At 43.7% G+C, this 19,572-nt stretch overlaps 1 protein-coding gene and 1 long non-coding RNA gene across 6 annotated transcripts in view; one reads left to right on the top strand and one right to left on the bottom strand.

Annotated features, from left to right (window-relative positions):
* Nucleotides 1–9,141: 9,141 nt before the first annotated feature.
* The window catches only part of ABCC3 (ATP binding cassette subfamily C member 3), a 46,220-nt gene continuing 35,789 nt past the window's right edge, over nucleotides 9,142–19,572 (bottom strand). Inside the window, exons 1-9 of one of the 5 annotated variants that reach the window (XM_056550125.1) lie at nucleotides 18,364–18,392; nucleotides 14,016–14,125; nucleotides 13,712–13,838; nucleotides 13,368–13,469; nucleotides 12,828–12,974; nucleotides 11,677–11,835; nucleotides 11,190–11,356; nucleotides 10,823–11,017; nucleotides 9,151–9,545 (exon numbers count right to left, since the gene is read on the bottom strand). In XM_056550125.1, coding sequence (XP_056406100.1) covers nucleotides 9,434–9,545; nucleotides 10,823–11,017; nucleotides 11,190–11,356; nucleotides 11,677–11,835; nucleotides 12,828–12,974; nucleotides 13,368–13,469; nucleotides 13,712–13,838; nucleotides 14,016–14,023 — 1,017 coding nt within the window. In that variant the 5' untranslated portion in view covers nucleotides 14,024–14,125; nucleotides 18,364–18,392 and the 3' untranslated portion in view covers nucleotides 9,151–9,433. Of the gene's footprint in view, nucleotides 9,546–10,822; nucleotides 11,018–11,189; nucleotides 11,357–11,676; nucleotides 11,836–12,827; nucleotides 12,975–13,367; nucleotides 13,470–13,711; nucleotides 13,839–14,015; nucleotides 14,126–18,363; nucleotides 18,564–19,572 lie in introns of those variants that run through there. The other 4 variants (XM_056550122.1, XM_056550121.1, XM_056550124.1 and 1 more) reach the window with 4 other exon arrangements.
* The window catches only part of LOC130297552 (uncharacterized), a 55,433-nt gene continuing 48,740 nt past the window's right edge, over nucleotides 12,880–19,572 (top strand). Inside the window, exon 1 of the long non-coding RNA XR_008849579.1 lies at nucleotides 12,880–13,013. This is a non-coding gene — a long non-coding RNA (uncharacterized LOC130297552). The remainder of the gene's footprint in view (nucleotides 13,014–19,572) is intronic.

Here is a 19,572-nt window from a genome sequence, read left to right as displayed (position 1 = left end):
ATCAAGCGGAGGGGGCGTTGCTCCAGGCCGAAGAACGGGAGTAGATGAAAAGAGCTCCCCGCCCTGGTGACTACTTACGGCGGTGGCGGTGACTAGTTTATAACTTCATATCTTCACCATCCCTGGGGGCAGGAGCGTCCCCCAGGAATGGTGAAAATAAAGATTTTACCCTATATAACGCTTTACCAAGTGTTATATAGGGTAAAATCTGATGATTGGTTCCCTTTAAGCATACTAAGAGACAGTAACAGAACTTGCTGTTTGGAATACTCAGACTAGTTCTATTAGGTGTATGGTCACATGTTCTATCAGTCTATTATCTTTTATATATGTTTTACATTTCCAATGATCTGAATAGTATTTTATTGATTAAGAGGTGACCCAGACGACTCACTAGGACCCATTGATTCACAGGTCATATTATATAATTGTGCATAATTTACTTTTAATAACCTGTTTATTGGTTAAACATCTGTTACACTGAGCCCCATATTTTTTTAATTATAATACATTATTGAAGTCCACAGAGGTGAGACTTCGTGTTTGGAGGTATACGGCATTGAAGGAGTCCACCCTCCACGAAGGGGTGGAGATTGGTCCCGGGCTTTACTAAAAGGGAAGCCTTTTGTATACTGACTCGTATACCAGGTATCCACAGGGCATGAATTTCAGGAACGATTTGGCTTATTTCTATTAAGCATGTATTCTTTACCTGTCGTGTGTGTCTTGAATTGGTGGCACTTATTATTATTTTTCCTTGGTTCAGTCATTTCTGTGTACTAATTTCTTTATACAAACCGTCCTGGTCTCCTTCCAGCTGGAAGAAGTTCCGTCCACGGCAGAGAAGCAGTCTCTGAATTGTTGGGAATATTGCAGTATATAAAGCTGTTTGTAGCAAGCAGACTTCAAGCCATGACTAAGAACTGCATAGTTTGAAACGCGTCGGGATACCTGGGTTTTAACTCACTTGAGCACTTATGTTTTTGTTTAGTCCCTTTTGTTTTTTTAATATTTAGCGAAATAATTCCATTGTGGAGCTGGAGCCCCCTTCCCCCACCTGTTGGATTGCCTTGTGACTAACCAAGAATATGGCTTGATGTTTCCTCCTGTGCTCCCTGCCATGAAGCTTTTCTCCATATGATCACATGCAACGGGTGAGCTGGAGTCTTTTTGTTTTTCCTTTTTTTTCATATAACACCTAATAAATACCTGACATAAAAAGTAATAGGTAACAATGAAACAACAAAATAATACAGAACAATCACAAACTTAAAGGGGTTGTCCAGAAATAGAAAACCAGAGCTTATTTCTTCCAATAACGGTGCCACCCCTGTCCTCAGGTTGGGTGTGGTATTGCAACTTGTCTCCTTTCACCTCAATGCCGCACACAACCTGAAAACAGAGATGGCAATGTTTTTGGACGAAATTAGCTGTGGTTTTCCATTCCTGACAACTTCTTTCAAGGGTGCATACACTGTATATATTATATTCACTAGGCTGGGTTGGGGACCCTCCTTACCTTTCCTGGGGGCTGCATAATTGGACTTATTGTCCTTTCCTTCAGGAAAGCAACCCCTGTGCCCCCATGGCTGCTACCGTATGTTACATATCTGCAGTATTATATTCTATATAGTCATACCAGGCTGGAGGAACCCCGTGTACATCCTGTCCCACCAACGTGAACCACGACACAGCTCAACAATATCCATCCAAAAACATTTAGAGTCAGTGCTTCTCCACATCTAGAAGGTGGCTTGGAGGGGCTCGGAGAAGGTGGTGGTGAAGGTGTGCGGGTGTCTTATAGGGTACCCCAGCTCATGGAAGGACAGCTGTTCAGCCTCGTAGTCCAGATCCATTCTCAGCCTATCGGTGGCGCTCACATACGGTATGTGTGACGTTACGGTCATGCATCGTTACTTATCAACTCTTGTATCTGTGCAGACACCATGATTTCTTATTGTCTCCTATGGAGAACTGGCCACTTGTGCTGTGCATACTGAATAGTAGACCCCAACCCTCCGGACCCCCAGATCACTGCTTTCCACCTTCCATGCGTGTTGGCAAAAGGAAACGACACTGGTGTTTAAGGCCTGAGGGTGCAATTGAAGTCTCCTAGGAGTTTCCAGTGTGTTACAGTTTCCTTGGATCCCAGATGAAGACTCCAAATCATCATATGTGGGTATGTGAGGAGCCTTAATTTCCAGGTAGATGTTTGTAGGTTCCTCAATATAGATCCCTGCAATAATATCTGTTAAACCTGTGGATAACATCTATGAGATCAGACTCAGCCCCAGATCACCCACCCTCAGTGAGGGGGTCTCTGTGTCCCTGACAGGTCTTTCTACAGTGTCTCTATAGTTCCTCGTACCTGGTTCCCTGTTGGACATCTTATCAATGTGGTGCTTGATATCCTTGTCCTTCTTCATCTCCATGTATATGATGCGATCATAGATGGGTATTGTCACCTGGTCATACCAGCTGGAGATGGCACTCATTACCCTCTTCTCTAATATCTTTATGTACTTATATCGATGAACAGCGTTCCGATCTTCTTTGACGTTTCATCTGCCTTTTGTAATTCTCTTTGCTCATCTTCCAGTGTCGGATTTTTTTTTACAATTCTCCTTTGAGAACAAAGTCTTCAGAACCTCTCGGATGTCACCTCCCAGTATCTCCTCCTGGGCTTAGCTATGTTGTGCAGCTTCTTGTTGTAAGGATGAAGGTGAAGGCTCGAGGAAGTTTCTGGTATGCTGCAGTTATTTCGTACCTGGCATGAAGACTCCCAAGTTAGAAGACATGGGTACATGAAGAGTATTAATGTCCAGGTAGATGTTTGTAGGTTCCTAAATGTAGATCCCTTTGTGAATATATAGACCTGCGTGTAAGATCTCAGCAATCAATCCCAGCTCCTTTACTGGGGGTCTCCGGCTGTCTATAGTCCCATTATAGTCCCTTGTGTCTGGTTCTGTGTTAGATATTCCATTAATGTGGTGCTGGATATCCGTATACAGCACGTCCTTCTCCACCTTTAGGATCAGATCTTGGACTGGTAGTGTTGCCTGCTGGTACCAGCCGAGATGGGTCTCAGGATCTTCTGTTCTAATGTCGATATCTTCTCCTGAATCTTTTCGAACAGTGTCCTGATCTTGGATATTCCCTAGTTTTTTTCTGTAAATGTCGGATCTTGTCCACCATTGTCTGGACAATTTTACTATATGTCTCCTTCCTGGAGGACAGCGTCTTCAGAACTTCTCGGAGATTACCCCTCTGTATCTCCTGCACTTCTTCCACTTGCTGCTGGTGCTGGAAGGCATCCGCTATGTTGTGTAGCTTCAGGTTCTTCTTCACTGGAGGTCGTCTCCAGAACCTTTGATTGCATTCGGGACATGTTTTCTCTTGGCCTTCCCTGAAGTCCCATGTATGTCTGATGCAGTACGAGCAGAAGCTGTGACCACAACTGTGAACTTTGATTTATTACTTCTCTGTATTCCAATGAGGAAGAAAGTGTAGAATATGTACAACTGGTATAACCTTGGTATATACTGTATATAATTATATATGTACAGCTGTTATAAGTTATATATACTGTACATAGTGATATAGACCATGTATAACCTGGTTTATAATATATATGTGCAGCTGGTATAAGTTATATATCTGCTGTATATAGTGATATGGACCATGCTGGTATAACCTGGTATATACTGTATATAATATATATGTGCAGCTGGTATAAGTTATATATCTCCAGTATATAGTGATATGGACCATGCTGGTATATACTGTATATAATATATATGCACAGCTGGTATAAGTTATATATATCCTGTATATAGTGATATGGACCATGCTGGTATAACCTGGTATAACCTGGTATATACTGTATATAATATATATGTACAGCTGGTATAAGTTATATATCTCCTGTATATAGTGTTATGGACCATGCTGGTATATACTGTATATAATATATATGTACAGCTGGTATAAGTTATATATCTCCTGTATATAGTGATATGGACCATGCTGGTACAACCTGGTATATACTGTATATAATATATATGTACAGCTGGTATAAGTTATATATCTCCTGTATATAGTGTTATGGACCATGCTGGTATAACCTGGTATATACTGTATATAATATATATGTACAGCTGGTATAAGTTATATATCTCCAGTATATAGTGATATGGACCATGCTGGTATATACTGTATATAATATATATGCACAGCCGGTATAAGTTATGTATCTCCTGTATATAGTGATATGGACCATGCTGTTATAACCTGTGTATATACTGTATATAATATATATGTACAGGTGGTATAAGTTATATATCTCCTGTATATAGTGATATTGACCATGCTGGTATAACCTGGGTATATACTGTATATAATATATATATGTACAGCTGGTATAAGTTATATATCTCCTGTATATAGTGATATGGACCATGCTGGTATAACCTGGTATAGACTGTATATAATATATATGTACAGCTGGTATAAGTTATATATCTGCTGTATATAGTGATATGGACCATGCTGGTATAACCTGGTATATACTGTATATAATATATATGTACAGCTGGTATAAGTTATATCTCCTGTATATAGTGATATGGACCATGCTGGTATAACCTGATATATACTGTATATAATATATATGTACAGCTGGTATAAGTTATATATCTCCTGTATATAGTGATATGGACCATGCTGGTATATACTGTATATAATTATATATGTACAGCTGGTATAAGTTATATATCTCCTGTATATAGTGATATGGACCATGCTGGTATAACCTGAGTATATACTGTATATAATATATATGTACAGCTGTTATAAGTTATATATCTCCTGTATATAGTGATATGGACCATGCTGGTATAACCTGGTACATACTGTATATAATATATATGTACAGCTGGTATAAGTTATATATCTCCTGTATATAGTGATATGGACCATGCTGGCATAACCTGGGTATATACTGTATATAATATATATGTACAGCTGGTATAAGTTATATATCTCCTGTATATAGTGATATGGACCATGCTGGTATAACCTGGTATATACTGTATATAATATATATGTACAGCTGGTATAAGTTATATATCTCCTGTATATAGTGATATGGACCATGCTGGTATAACCTGGTACATACTGTATATAATATATATGTACAGCTGGTATAAGTTATATATCTCCTGTATATAGTGATATGGACCATGCTGGCATAACCTGGGTATATACTGTATATAATATATATGTACAGCTGGTATAAGTTATATATCTCCTGTATATAGTGATATGGACCATGCTGGTATAACCTGGTATATACTGTATATAATATATATGTACAGCTGGTATAAGTTATATATCTCCTGTATATAGTGATATGGACCATGCTGGTATAACCTGGTACATACTGTATATAATATATATGTACAGCTGGTATAAGTTATATATCTCCTGTATATAGTGATATGGACCATGCTGCTATAACCTGGTATATACTGTATATAATGTATATGTACAGCTGGTATAAGCTATATATCTCCTGTATATAGTGATATGGACCATGCTGGTATAACCTGGGTATATACTGTATATAATATATATGCACAGCTGGTATAAGTTATATATCTCCAGTATATAGTGATATTGACCATGCTGGTATAACCTGGTATATACTGTATATAATATATATGTACAGCTGGTAAAAGTTATATATCTCCTGTATATAGTGATATGGACCATGCTGGTATAACCTGGGTATATACTGTATATAATATATATGTACAGCTGGTATAAGTTATATATCTCCTGTATATAGTGATATGGACCATGCTGGTATAACCTGGTATATACTGTATATAATATATATGTACAGCTGGTATAAGTTATATATCTCCTGTATATAGTGATATGGACCATGCTGGTATAACCTGGTATATACTGTATATAATATATATGTACAGCTGGTATAAGTTATATATCTCCTGTATATAGTGATATGGACTATGCTGGTATAACCTGGTATATACTGTATATAATATATATGTACAGCTGGTATAAGTTATATATATCCTGTATATAGTGATATGGACCATGCTGGTATATACTGTATATAATTATATATGTACAGCTGGTATAAGTTATATATCTCCTGTATATAGTGATATGGACCATGCTGGTATAACCTGGGTATATACTGTATATAATATATATGTACAGCTGGTATAAGTTATATATATCCTGTATATAGTGATATGGACCATGCTGGTATAACCTGGTATATACTGTATATAATATATATGTACAGCTGGTATAAGTTATATATCTCCTGTATATAGTGATATGGACAATGCTGGTATAACCTGGGTATATACTGTATATAATATATATGTACAGCTGGTATAAGTTATATATCTCCTGTATATAGTGATATGGACAATGCTGGTATAACCTTTGTATATACTGTATATAATATATATGTACAGCTGGTATAAGTTATATATATCCTGTATATAGTGATATGGACCATGCTGATATAACCTGGTATATACTGTATATAATATATATGTACAGCTGGTATAAGTTATATATCTCCTGTATATAGTGATATGATATAGACCATGCTGGTATAACCTTGCGGGTCTATCATATTACTTACCGTATATACTCGAGTATAAGCCGACCTGAATATAAGCCGAGGCCCATAATTTCACCCCAAAATCCCAGGAAACGTTATTGACTCGAGTATAAGCCTAGGGTGGGAAATACATCATCCCCCCTGTCATCATCCAGACCCCCGTCATTAACACTCTCATCATCATCACCCTGTCATCATCCCCCCTTCATCATCAGCGCTTGTCATCATCCCACACACCCCCTTCATCATCCCCCTGTCATCATCCCACACCCCCCTTCATCATCCCCTTGTCATCATCCCACCCCTCCTTCATCATCCCCTTGTCATCATCCCACCCCCCCTTCATCATCCCCTTGTCATCATCCCACACACCCCCTTCATCATCCCCTTGTCATCATCCCACCCCCCCTTCATCATCCCCTTGTCATCATCCCACACACCCCCTTCATCATCCCCTTGTCATCATCCCACACCCCCCTTCATCATCCCCCTGTTATCATCCCACACCCCCCTTTCATCATCCTCTTGTCATCATCCCACCCCCCCTTCATCATCCCCTTGTCATCATCCCACACCCCCCTTTCATCATCCTCTTGTCATCATCCCACCCCCCCTTCATCATCCCCTTGTCATCATCCCACACCCCCCCTTCATCATCCCCCTGTTATCCCACACACCCCCCTTCATCATCCCCTTGTCATCATCCCACACCCCCCCTTCATCATCCCCCTGTTATCATCTCACACCCCCCCTTCATCATCCCACTGTTATCATCCCACACCCCCCCTTCATCATCCCCTTGTCATCATCCCACACCCCCCCTTCATCATCCCCCTGTTATCCCACACACCCCCCTTCATCATCCCCTTGTCATCATCCCACACCCCCCCTTCATCATCCCCCTGTTATCATCTCACACCCCCCCTTCATCATCCCCTTGTCATCATCCCACACGCCCCCTTCATAATCCCCTTGTCATCATCCCACACCCCCCCTTCATCATCCCCTTGTCATCATCCCACACCCCCCCTTCATCATCCCCCTGTTATCATCCCACACCCTCCCCCCTTCATCATCCCCTTGTCATCATCCCACCCCCCCCCTTCATCATCCCCTTGTCATCATCCCACACCCCCCCTTCATCATCCCCTTGTCATCATCCCACACCCCCCCTTCATCATCCCCTTGTCATCATCCCACCCCCCCTTCATCATCCCCTGTCATCATCCCACACCCCCCCTTCATCATCCCCTGTCATCATCCCATACCCCCCCTTCATCATCCCCATGTCATCATCCCGCCCCCCCCTTCATCATCCCCTGTCATCATCCCATACCCCCCCTTCATCATTCCCTGTCATCATCCCATACCCCCCCTTCATCATTCCCTGTCATCATCCCATACCCCCCCTTCATCATCCCCTTTTCATCATCCCACACCCCCATTCATCATCCCCTGTCATCATACCACCCCCCCTTCATCATCCCCTTGTCATCATCCCACACCCCCCCTTCATCATCCCCCTGTCATCATCCCCCCCCCCTTCATCATCCCCTTGTCATCATTCCACATATCATCAGCCCCCCCCCCTTCATCATCACCGCTTGTCAATGTCTGATACAGTGGTCTGCAACCTGCGGACCTCCAGAGGTTTCAAAACTACAACTCCCAGCAAGTCCCGGCTGTCCGGGCTTGCTGGATGGCTGTCCGGGCTTGCTGGGAGTTGTAGTTTTGAAACCTCTGGAGGTCCGCAGGTTGAAGACCACTGCGGCCTTCGACATCATCCAGCCCCCCCCCCCCTTTAGTTTTGTACTCACCTCCGCTCGGCGGGACGTTAGGGTGCGCTGGTCCGGGCCATCTGTGCTGCAGGACTGGCCTCTTTTCCACGCTTCGGGCCCGGAATAGAGGCGTTGCCTTGACGACGACGCAGAGGGACGTTGCTAATGAACGTTCCTGTGCGTCGTCGTCAAGGTAACATTACTATTCCGGGGCCGAAGCGCGGAAAAGAGGCCCCCCTGGTGAAGATGGTATCCCAGAACGACTATCCCACCGGACGACCTCCCCACCGGACAGTCCTGCAGCACCGGACCAGCGCACCCTAACGTCCCGCCGAGCGGAGGTGAGTACAGAACTAAAGGGGGTGAGAGGGGGGGGGGGGGGCTGGATGATGTCGAAGGCCGCAGTGGTCTTCAACCTGCGGACCTCCAGAGGTTTCAAAACTACAACTCCCAGCAAGCCCGGACAGCCGATGGCTACCCGGGCTTGCTGGGAGTTGTAGTTTTGAAACATCTGGAGGTCCGCAGGTTGAAGACCACTGAGGGCGGAGAGATCACTCGAGTATAAGCCGAGGGGGGTGTTTTCAGCACGAAAAATTGTGCTGAAAAACTCGGCTTATACTCGAGTGTATACGGTAACTCTTTTAACATGAAGGTAAATTCCATCTGCGCCTGCTGATTTATTTATTTTAATCTTTTATATGTCGGTATTTTATTTTTATAAGTACTGCTCCTATACTTTAGAATCTGTTAGAGCTGCAAATAATTAAATAAAAATCAGTAAAAAAAAAAGTGATTTTATTGTATTTTTCTTAGTTTTCAGTATTTTGAACAATATTTAAATAACCTTTTTTTTTCCGTACAAATGTTTGTGGCAATAAAAGTTAAAATATAAAATATCAGCTCAGTGATTACAGTCGGAATGTTGAATGCTCTGAAAACAAAGCTTATTTTCTGTACATTGTGGAACATAAAAAATATATAAAATAATCTAAGCTGCCAATCCGGCGTCTCTGGCCATTCCATAAAATATTCCTCTGGTTGCTATGAGATTGGTTGGAGTGTCAAATTCGGCTATTTTCCCTTTGTCCAAAACTAGAACCCTGAAAGAAATTAGAAGAGAGAGTTAGAGGATAAAGTAAGTGAACCCTCTTGGATTCTACAGTGATAACTAATAAAATGGGATCTGATTGTTCTCTGAGTCACAATTATAGACAAACCCAGTGGAAATAAACTAATAACACACACTTGCACCATTTATGGCCTTTATTCCGTAAACATCCACAGAGCAGGGAGAAAAAGTGCAATCATTATTTCTCCTACAGGTAAAGAATGTTTGCATTGACAAGATGAGATACAACGTGCAGGGATCCTGGTACTTCACCCATTATACAACATCTGGTTACTAACAAATCTGATCTTCTCAGGAAAGACTGGTAAGTGTAAACCATGCCTAGATGTCAACAACTTTCAGAAAACAATATCTTATGTAGAGACGCATGTGATGGAAAAAGTATGCAAAAGGTAAAGACCTGGTGTCCATCAGTCCATGGTTACACAACCAAAAAGGAGAAATCTCAGGTCTCTGTTGCTCTCCCTACTGTTGTTCTGTTAAGATCACCCCAAGATCACATCAGGCGACCCTCAAAGAGATGAGTCTCTACAGACTACAAAACCCTCTGTTCTAATGTCCAACACTGAACACGAATGGGATCATGGAAAGAGATCTTGAAGTAAGTCACTGCTGGTCTTAAAACCATTGTGGCCCATCTTAAGTTAACCTGATGTTCCACAATTCTTCTAACAGTAAAGACAGAAGTGGATAATAAAGAACCCAACACAAAGAACCAGATGTGAACCACGGGGGAGGGGGGAGGCATCATTGCTTGGGCCTGCTATTAGGTCTTAGAACTCGGGCACCTTGTGATCATGGGGGGGGAACAATGAATCCAAAGGAGTACTAGAACATTTTACTAAAGTTTATAAGGGCGGCCATCTATAATCTCAACATGAAGAGACGGGTGGTGGAACAAGACAATTACACAAAGCTCACAAGAAAGTCAACTATAGAATGGAAGAAAAATAATATTTGTTTCAGGATGAAAAGTCCTGAATTTTTGCCTAATGTAGATTAAGTGGCCTAAAGGATACTCTGCACACAGGTCATCCCGGATTAACGTGGGGGAATGATCTAAAACTCCTCCTATTGTTGACCATGGGCACCCAATAAATATTGTAAGTCCCCCCAACTCCCGGTGCCAGTGTTCCCCCACCACCCCCATCTCATGGCTATCATCATAGAAACAGCTTACAGTTCCAGTTTACTACAATGTACAGTTTTGCAGTTTTTGTGATGTAGATGGCGCTACCTTTCACATACCTTGTATAATCCATAATGGTGTTGAGCCGGTGAGCGATGGTGAGCACCGTGCAGTCCTCAAATTGCGTCCTGATGGTCATTTGTATGAGGTCATCGGTTTCGAGGTCAATGGCGGCAGTGGCTTCATCTAATATCAGGATACGAGTTTTGCGCAAGAGAGCACGGGCCAAGCAGACGAGTTGTCGCTGACCAACACTGGGGTAGAATGAAGAAATGTATTATAATGGAAGTATTCAATTTACTTTTTAATAGAGCATATTCTCCATACAGCAGCCTAGATATAAGCTTCCTGAATCCCGCAGTGTATGACTGGTTGGATGGGACCAGTCAAGGCTTTTATCTTTACGAGGAGGGAGGATTCTGTTACCTGAGGTTTTCGCCACCCTCTGAACATTCGTAATCCAACTTCTCAGGTTGGCTGGAAACAAACTTTTTCAAGTTGGACAATTCCACAGCTTTCCAGATGTCGTCTTCTGAGTATTTATTAAAGGGGTCAAGGTTCATTCGGAGAGTCCCTGAGAAAAGAACTGGGTCCTGGAAAATAAAAAACATTATAAGATGATATCACACCAAGAACAGTAAAGACCTCATACATGTCTGCTGATTCTTTATTGGGCCAGGCGTGGAAAGCCTCAGAAGGTGTCAGTCTTGTACTGAAACAACTGCAGGCCTTGTTTTTGGGAAGGAATCATATTCTCCTCATCTCCCATACTCCACACCCAGTGATAAGACTAACGTGTATTTGGCTGCCCGATCTCATGACATGCCTCTTGATATTAGAAGGTCATGTTTGTGTGGATTATGGTACCATCTACAAGGATTACATTTATTCATGTCATGTGGAGTCATTGTACCTGTGGAATGATGGTGAGCATGGAGCGGAGGTTGTGCAGCCCGATCTCGGAGATGTTCACACCATCGATCTTGATGATTCCTTCTGCTGCTTCCAAAATCCGGAAAAGACAAAGCGTCATGGAAGATTTCCCTGCTCCCGTCCTTCCAACGATTCCAACCTATAAATCAATATAAGAAGTTACAAATTGCTTGTAGTGTCTTAGTAATAGTTGTCCAGTTATTGTCCATAAGAAGTCATGTGGCATTGAAAAGGTTTTTGCATATCACATAAATGCGTATGAGATACTAAAGGTTTATTGCATATATGTGTATGTGCATTGCATCATGGTCACTGCATACACTGAGTATAAAGAGTTGATATTTGAGAATTACTGTCACACGTGTGTGAGCTAAGCTGCTGCTAGGCATACCTACAGTACTCCTAGACCACGCTGTGAGGACAAAGTGCTAAAGTTTTCAATCTCCAAGAAAGAGTTTATTGAGAATATGGCTAAACAAGTGTCTCTCTGCAATACCGTAATCTCTGTTCTGTAGCCTACTGTCAAGAGTTATTGCTGGGTGACTGCAACATCATCGATTAATCTCCTGCATATGTTCTAGTTATCATGTGGCAAACCAAGTGGTAAGAGTGAAGTAAGTCTATATATTGCACCACAGTAAACCAACCAGTGAAGATACCATCAGTATTTTCCGTAATATTGGACTGAGAACATATTCGACTATGAACATCTACATCTGTGTTAGTCATTACACATCCAATGCTAAGAAACCACATCAGCGATTTAGTTCTGTAAAACTGCTAAAAAAGTATTATTTAAAAGGACAGTGACCAAATATCCATTCTTCTGGCTATATACCACGTAATATTCCAAGCTGTGCCAATGTTACGGCATTAAATTGGATTTGCATAAGAAGTTCAGTACAGTTGTTTCATGGAATTCTGGTGTCCAGGCTCTAACACAGTCCAGTTCCTGCACTTTGTACTTTAGGAACTACTTCATTGACAGAAGATAGTTGAGCCAGGGGGAACATCTGGTTAGCTGCACCACATTGTCATGTGACATAACAGAGGACTACTACTCCTAGCTGACCTAGACACAACTGTCCCCGTGCACTACATAATTCTGTACGTAAATAATATGATACTCACCTTCTCTCCTCCTTTTACACTCAGGCTTAGATTCTTCAGCACCAAGTCCAGGCCAGGCCGGTACCGGACTGAGTAGTTTGAGAACTCCACTTCCCCTCGGCTTGGCCAGTCCTCTGGTGGTTGATTATCTTCTATGATCCATGGAGCCTGAAGACGAGAGAAGGTGAAAGCCTCATGTAGTATCAGGTATGTGTTCTAAGTGTATTATCCGCTTGTCTATTATCATCAGTCTGTGACTTCTGACCCATCCGGGGTATCTGACTATCATGAGATGGATACAAGCATGGTGCCTGCACATAGATGTCAGATGACGCACAGACAGTCGGGGGAGATTTATTAAAACCTGTGCAAAGGAAAAGTGGAGCTGTTGCCCAAAGCACCCAATCAGATGGCTTCTTTAATTTTTACAAAGGTCTCTAAAAATTGATCTGATTGGTTGCTATGGGCAACTGCTCCACTTTTCCTTTGCACAGGTTTTAATAAATCTCCTCCGTTGGTGCCTGTTGGACACCAGGTCTTCAATCTACTCGTAGAACTCACCTCTGTTTCGGTCTCAGCATATTCCTTGACTCGCTCCACAGCCACAATGTTGGTCTCCAGGTCAGAGGTCATTCTCACCAACCAGTTTAGGGACATTGTTACCTTAACAGTAAAATATAGAGATGATTTCGAGAAGCTCTACAACCGTCACTTGTTTATAAGAAGAGGCTACAACCACTTTATAGAAGAACTGGAGCTTCTGTATACCGACCCAGGATAATTGAGCCAGAGACCAGTGGGGTCTATGATGTTTCAATCATACCATAGTGGCCATATTCTATGATCAGCATCACCTTAATATGTCTGAGACTACAGCTCCCATCATGCCTAAGTATTGGACATACCTGCAAAGCATAAGATACAGAAAGACCCACGAGGCCGGGACTGAGACTCTCTCTACCAATCACAGCGAAGAGAGCGGCGAAGAGGACGACACAGTTTCCAACAAACTCGACCCGGATTCCGAGCCACCTGAAGGAACGGAATAAAAACTCAGCTCAATGTTTCTCTATCGGCCATATTGGGAAATCAACTACGTGCAACCACGTATAACTACGCGAAGATGGCTGCCAGATGGGCGCACAATGTTATGTCCCACATGGGGGGAGGTGTTGTGTTATTATCATTTCCTACTCGGCCATGTATTACCTGGACATACAAAGAGGCAGATTCTGAGGGCGGAGTCTGAGCGAGCGGCGGAGAGGAGGAAGCGGATGTGGTGGCTCCGATCATGCAGACAGTGAGAGAGCGAGAAAAAGCTGAAGAAATGGAGGAAAGGAAAGAAATGCGTCAGAGGGGGCAGGATCCTAAACAGCCATGCAAAAGATAATATCTGCGCCTTTACTGGTATTACTGGAAATAAGGTCGTTCAGTCTTCATGATACAGTGAAAATCCTGAGGATAAAGACCTTCCCATGTCAGCCCCGAATTATCCAGCAACCAGAGGTTTTCTCAGACTAGATACATTGGAACAAAATCACCGTGCAAGCAGGACTAGATCCGGATGAGTTTTCCAATTCTGAATTTAAAGGAGCACTCTGGGAGTTATTTTTTTTTTACTGATATAATGCAGCATAGGCTATTATTAGAGAATATTGTAGAGGTTCTTGTGTATGCCTTGTGCTTTCCTGTTTTAGCTGAAGTGGCATGCATGGCACTGGAGGGGAGGTGTATAACAACTATATATCCTGACCCCATAGACATAACAGCAGTATACAGATAGAGCTGGAGGAGAGGTGTATGACTACTATATATCCTGATCCCATAGACATAACAGCAGTATACAGATAGAGCTGGAGGGGTATAACTACTATATATCCTGATCACATAGAGATAGCAGCAGTATACAGATAGAGCTGGAGGAGAGGTGTATGACTACTAAATATCCTGAATACATAGACATAGCAGCAGTATACAGATATAGCTAGAGGGGAGATGTATAACTATTGTATATCCTGATCCCATAGAGATAGCAGCAGCAGTATACAAATAGAGCTTGAGGGGAGGTATATAACTACTATATATCCTAATCCCATAGAGATAGCAGCAGTATACAGATATAGCTGGAGGGGAGGTTTATAACTACTATATATCCTGATCCCATATAAATAACAGCAGTATACTGATAAATCTGGAGGGGAGGTTTATAACTACTATATACCCTGATCCCTAACAGATCGCAGCAGTATACAAATAGAGCTGGAGGGGAGGTGTATAACTACTATTTATTATGATCCCTTACAGATAGCAGCAGCAGTATACAGATAGAGCTGGAGGGGAGGAGTACAACTACTATATATACTGATCCCATAGAGATAGTAGCAGCAGAATATAGATAGAGCTGGGAGGAGTCTGTGAGCTGCTACAAGCCATGGATGGATAGTATGCAGTGTGGGGGATGGATAGAATGCAGTGGGGGGGGGGGGATAGTATGCAGTGGGGGGGGGGATAGTATGCAGTGGGGGGGGGGGGATAGTATGCAGTGTGAGGGGGATGGATAGTATGCAGTGGGGGGGGATGGATAGTATGCAGTGGGGGGGGATGGATAGTATGCAGTGGGGGGATGGATGGTATGCAGTGTGAGGGGGATGGATAGTATGCAGTGGGGGGGGATGGATAGTATGCAGTGGGGGGATGGATAGTATGCAGTGGGGGGGATGGATAGTATGCAGTGTGAGGGGGATGGATAGTATGCAGTGGGGGGGGATGGATAGTATGCAGTGGGGGGATGGATAGTATGCAGTGGGGGGATGGATAGTATGCAGTGTGGGGGGAGTGGATAGTATGCAGTGGGGGGGGGGGTGGATAGTATGCAGTGTGGGGGGTGGATAGTATGCAGGGGGGGATGGATAGTATGCATTGGGGGGGATGGATAGTATGCAGTGGGGGGGATGGATAGTATGCAGTGGGGGATAGATAGTACGCAGTGGGGGGATGGATAGTATGCAGTGGGGGGGATGGATAGTATGCAATGTGGGGGGGATGGATAGTATGCAGGGGGGGTGGATAGTATGCAGTGGGGGGATGGATAGTATGCAGTGGGGGGATGGATAGTATGCAGTGGGGGGATGGATAGTATGCAGTGAGGGGATGGATAGTATGCAGTGGGGGGATGGATAGTATGCAGTGGGGGGGGATGGATAGTATGCAGTGTGAGGAGGATGGATAGTATGCAGTGGGGGGGATGGATAGTATGCAGTGGGGGGGATGGATAGTATGCAGTGGGGGGAATGGATAGTATGCAGTGTGGGGGGGATGGATAGTATGCAGTGTGGGGGATGGATAGTATGCAGTGGGGGGGATAGATAGTATGCAGTGGGGGGGATGGATAGTACGAAGTGGGGGGGATGGATAGTACGCAGTGTGGGGGGGATAATATGCAGTGGGGGGATGGATAGTATGCAGTGGGGGGGGGGGGGTGGATAGTATGCAGTGGGGGGTATGGATAGTATGCAGTGAGGGGGTGTATAGTATGCAGTGGGGGGGGATGGATAGTATGCAGCGGGGGGATGGATAGTATGCAGTGGGGGGGGATGGATAGTATGCAGCGGGGGGATGGATAGTATGCAGGGGGGATGGATAGTATGCAGCGTGGGGGGGATGGATAGTATGCAGCGTGGGGGGGATGGATAGTATGCAGGGGGGATGGATAGTATGCAGTGGGGGGATGGATAGTATGCAGTGGGGGGGATGGATAGTATGCAGTGGGAAGATGGATAGTATGCAGGGGGGATGGATAGTATGCAGTGGGGGGGATGGATAGTATGCAGTGTGGGGGGGATGGATAGTATGCAGTGGGGGGGATGGATAGTATGCAGTGGGGGGGATGGATAGTATGCAGTGTGGGGGGGATGGATAGTATGCAGTGGGGGGATGGATAGTATGCAGTGGGGGGATGGATAGTATGCAGTGGGGGATGGATAGTATGCAGTGTGGGGGGGATGGATAGTATGCATTGGGGGGATGGATAGTATGCAGTGGGGGGGATGGATAGTATGCAGTGTGGGGGGGATGGATAATATGCAGTGGGGGGAATGGATAGTATGCAGTGGGGGGGATGGATAGTATGCAGTGTGGGGGGATGGATACTATGCAGTGGGGGGGATGGATAGTATGCAATGGGGGGATGGATAGTATGCAATGGGGGGGATGGATAGTATGCAATGGGGGGATGGATAGTATGCAGTGGGGGGGATGGATAGTATGCAGTGGGGGGGGATGGATAGTATGCAGTGGGGGGGATGGATAGTATGCAGTGGGGGGGGATGGATAGTATGCAGTGAGGGGGAGGGGATGGATAGTATGCAGTGGGGAATGAATAGTATGCAGTGGGGGGGGATGGTAATAATCATGGGGATCCTGTTTGATGCTAGATCGTAGTTGATTGTCAGGAAGTAACACCCCCCCCCCCTTATCTTCTGCATCACAATATAGAATATGAATTGTAAAAACTGTAATATCTTCCGTCTTCATAGACCTCTAATGGCTAAAAGTAACAGCCCCAAAGCCTGAGGCTGCACTACTGATTTGTCAGATCACAAAGTATTATCCATATAATGGTTACACAGTGCAGCCTCAGATCTGTTAGATCTCTTTTTTTCACAGAAATAGGATGATTAGAAGTTACAGGCCCAAAGCCTGAGGCTGCACTACTTATTTGCCAGGTCCAATGTTGTCATGGAGATCTTGTGTGGATCAGAATCACCATCCACTTTAGTGGTCACATGTTTAGGCCGGACAGGATGTTGGTATTGATGTAGATGGTGATCTGTAACCAAATATGGTCTCAATATCAACTTAGCCCCTGACAGGAATCAGGGGGGAGACATGATGTCATCAGATCAGTAGTGCAGCCTCATGTCTGCACTACTACCTGTGTCCTTCTGATTTGTCAGGCCCGGTGTTGACCTAGTCTGAATGATCTGTGGTCACATATATTGGACAGAGAAGAGATAGAATCATGAATAGGAGGGAGACATGGTGATGCCATCAGGTCTTCTCAGAAGAGCAGCCTCAGGTCTGTCAGATCTCCTCTCTTGACACCATCATGTCCCTCTCTGATTCTACATCTTCATCAATGGTCACATTTATTGGTCATGAATAGGAGGGAGACATGGTGGTGCCATCAGATCTTCTCAGAAGAGCAGCCTCAGGTCTGTCAGATCTCCTCTCTTGACACCATCATGTCCCTCTCTGATTCTACATCTTCATCAATGGTCACATTTATTGGTCATGAATAGGAGGGAGACATGGTGGTGCCATCAGATCTTCTCAGAAGAGCAGCCTCAGGTCTGTCAGATCTCCTCTCTTGACACCATCATGTCCCTCTCTGATTCTACATCTTCATCAATGGTCACATTTATTGGTCATGAATAGGAGGGAGACATGGTGGTGCCATCAGATCTTCTCAGAAGTGCAGCCTCAGGTCATGTCGGATGTCATGCTGGGGTCACACCACTAGGATGTCCGCTCTGCAGGTATATACAACTCTCCGCACCTGTTGGACACTATGCCCGGGTAGTAGCTCTTTTGATTGTCGTCCACTTTTTGATCACTGAGTTGGATGAAGCTGTTCTGCCGCCCATACGCCCGGATGATGCTGGTACCAGTGATGGTTTCTGAGAAGTGAGAATAAATAGGCGACCTGCTGACTGACTCCAGACGCTTTAGTTGCCGTGACGTGGCCACGTAGAACCTCTAAGGAGACACAAATAAATATGGTGAAGACTGCTCCTATATGTCGGATCATAGTTGGATCATCTAAAAGGGAATCTCCACACCAAAATGTGGCTAGAACAGTATAGTATTGAATTAATCGATTCACCATTATGAACATGTAAAACACATAAACAACAGTAGACATTGGTGGAAATTCACTTTAAGTGTTGTGTAGTTTCCCTTTAAGATGATTTGAATTTCAAAGGAACTTTGTCTCCATCTGTTGGTGAAATTTGAGTTAGCAGTCACTATAGAAGTTATGGGTATTGAGATTTCTCACGTCATTGGTTGAACATCTAGGCCCCTCCTATGGATGTGATGTCACCAAGGATATATAAGGTGGGGCAGTTCTGGTTTTTAGAGGCTGCTGTATGTTGTGAATGGCGTCAGGAAATGGGGTTAAAGAAACAGTTAGGACTTAATCACAACCGATCTGATAGATCAGTGCTTCCCAACCTGGGTGCCTACAGCCTTCGGCTGTCCGGGCATGCTGAGAGTTATAGTTTTGCAACAGCTGGAGGCACCCTGGTTGGGAAACACTGTGATTGAAACAACTCTCAGCATGCTCGGACAGCTTAAAATAGGAGGGAAGCTTTGATTATCCTCTCAGGGACAGTGTAAATCCTCTAGAGGAGGCAGACAGTCATGTTAAAAACTCAATCAATGTGAACACTGCTTTAATGGATCAGACGTCCCCTGACTGCTCCTGGATTGTTTGGTTGGAGTTTTATTAGTTACGAAAATCCCTATCAGCATAAGGACGAGGCCTCGTGTAGAATGGAGACTATGGGGAAGATTTATTAAAACAAGTGCAAAGGAAACTTTGCCCATAGCAACCAATCAGATCGCTTCTTTAATTTTGCAGAGGCCTTGTTAAAAATGAAAGCAGCGATCTGATTGGCTGCAATGTGCAACTGGGCAACTTTTCCTCTGCACAGGTTTTGATAAATCTCCCCCTATGTGAATTATCTGCAGCCTTTCTGCACCA

This window comes from Hyla sarda, chromosome 13 (assembly GCF_029499605.1).
Source record: "Hyla sarda isolate aHylSar1 chromosome 13, aHylSar1.hap1, whole genome shotgun sequence".
In the NCBI taxonomy this organism is placed as follows: domain Eukaryota; kingdom Metazoa; phylum Chordata; class Amphibia; order Anura; family Hylidae; genus Hyla; species Hyla sarda.
Note: the sequence above shows the minus strand (reverse complement) of the source record. Positions and strands in the feature narration are given on the sequence as shown.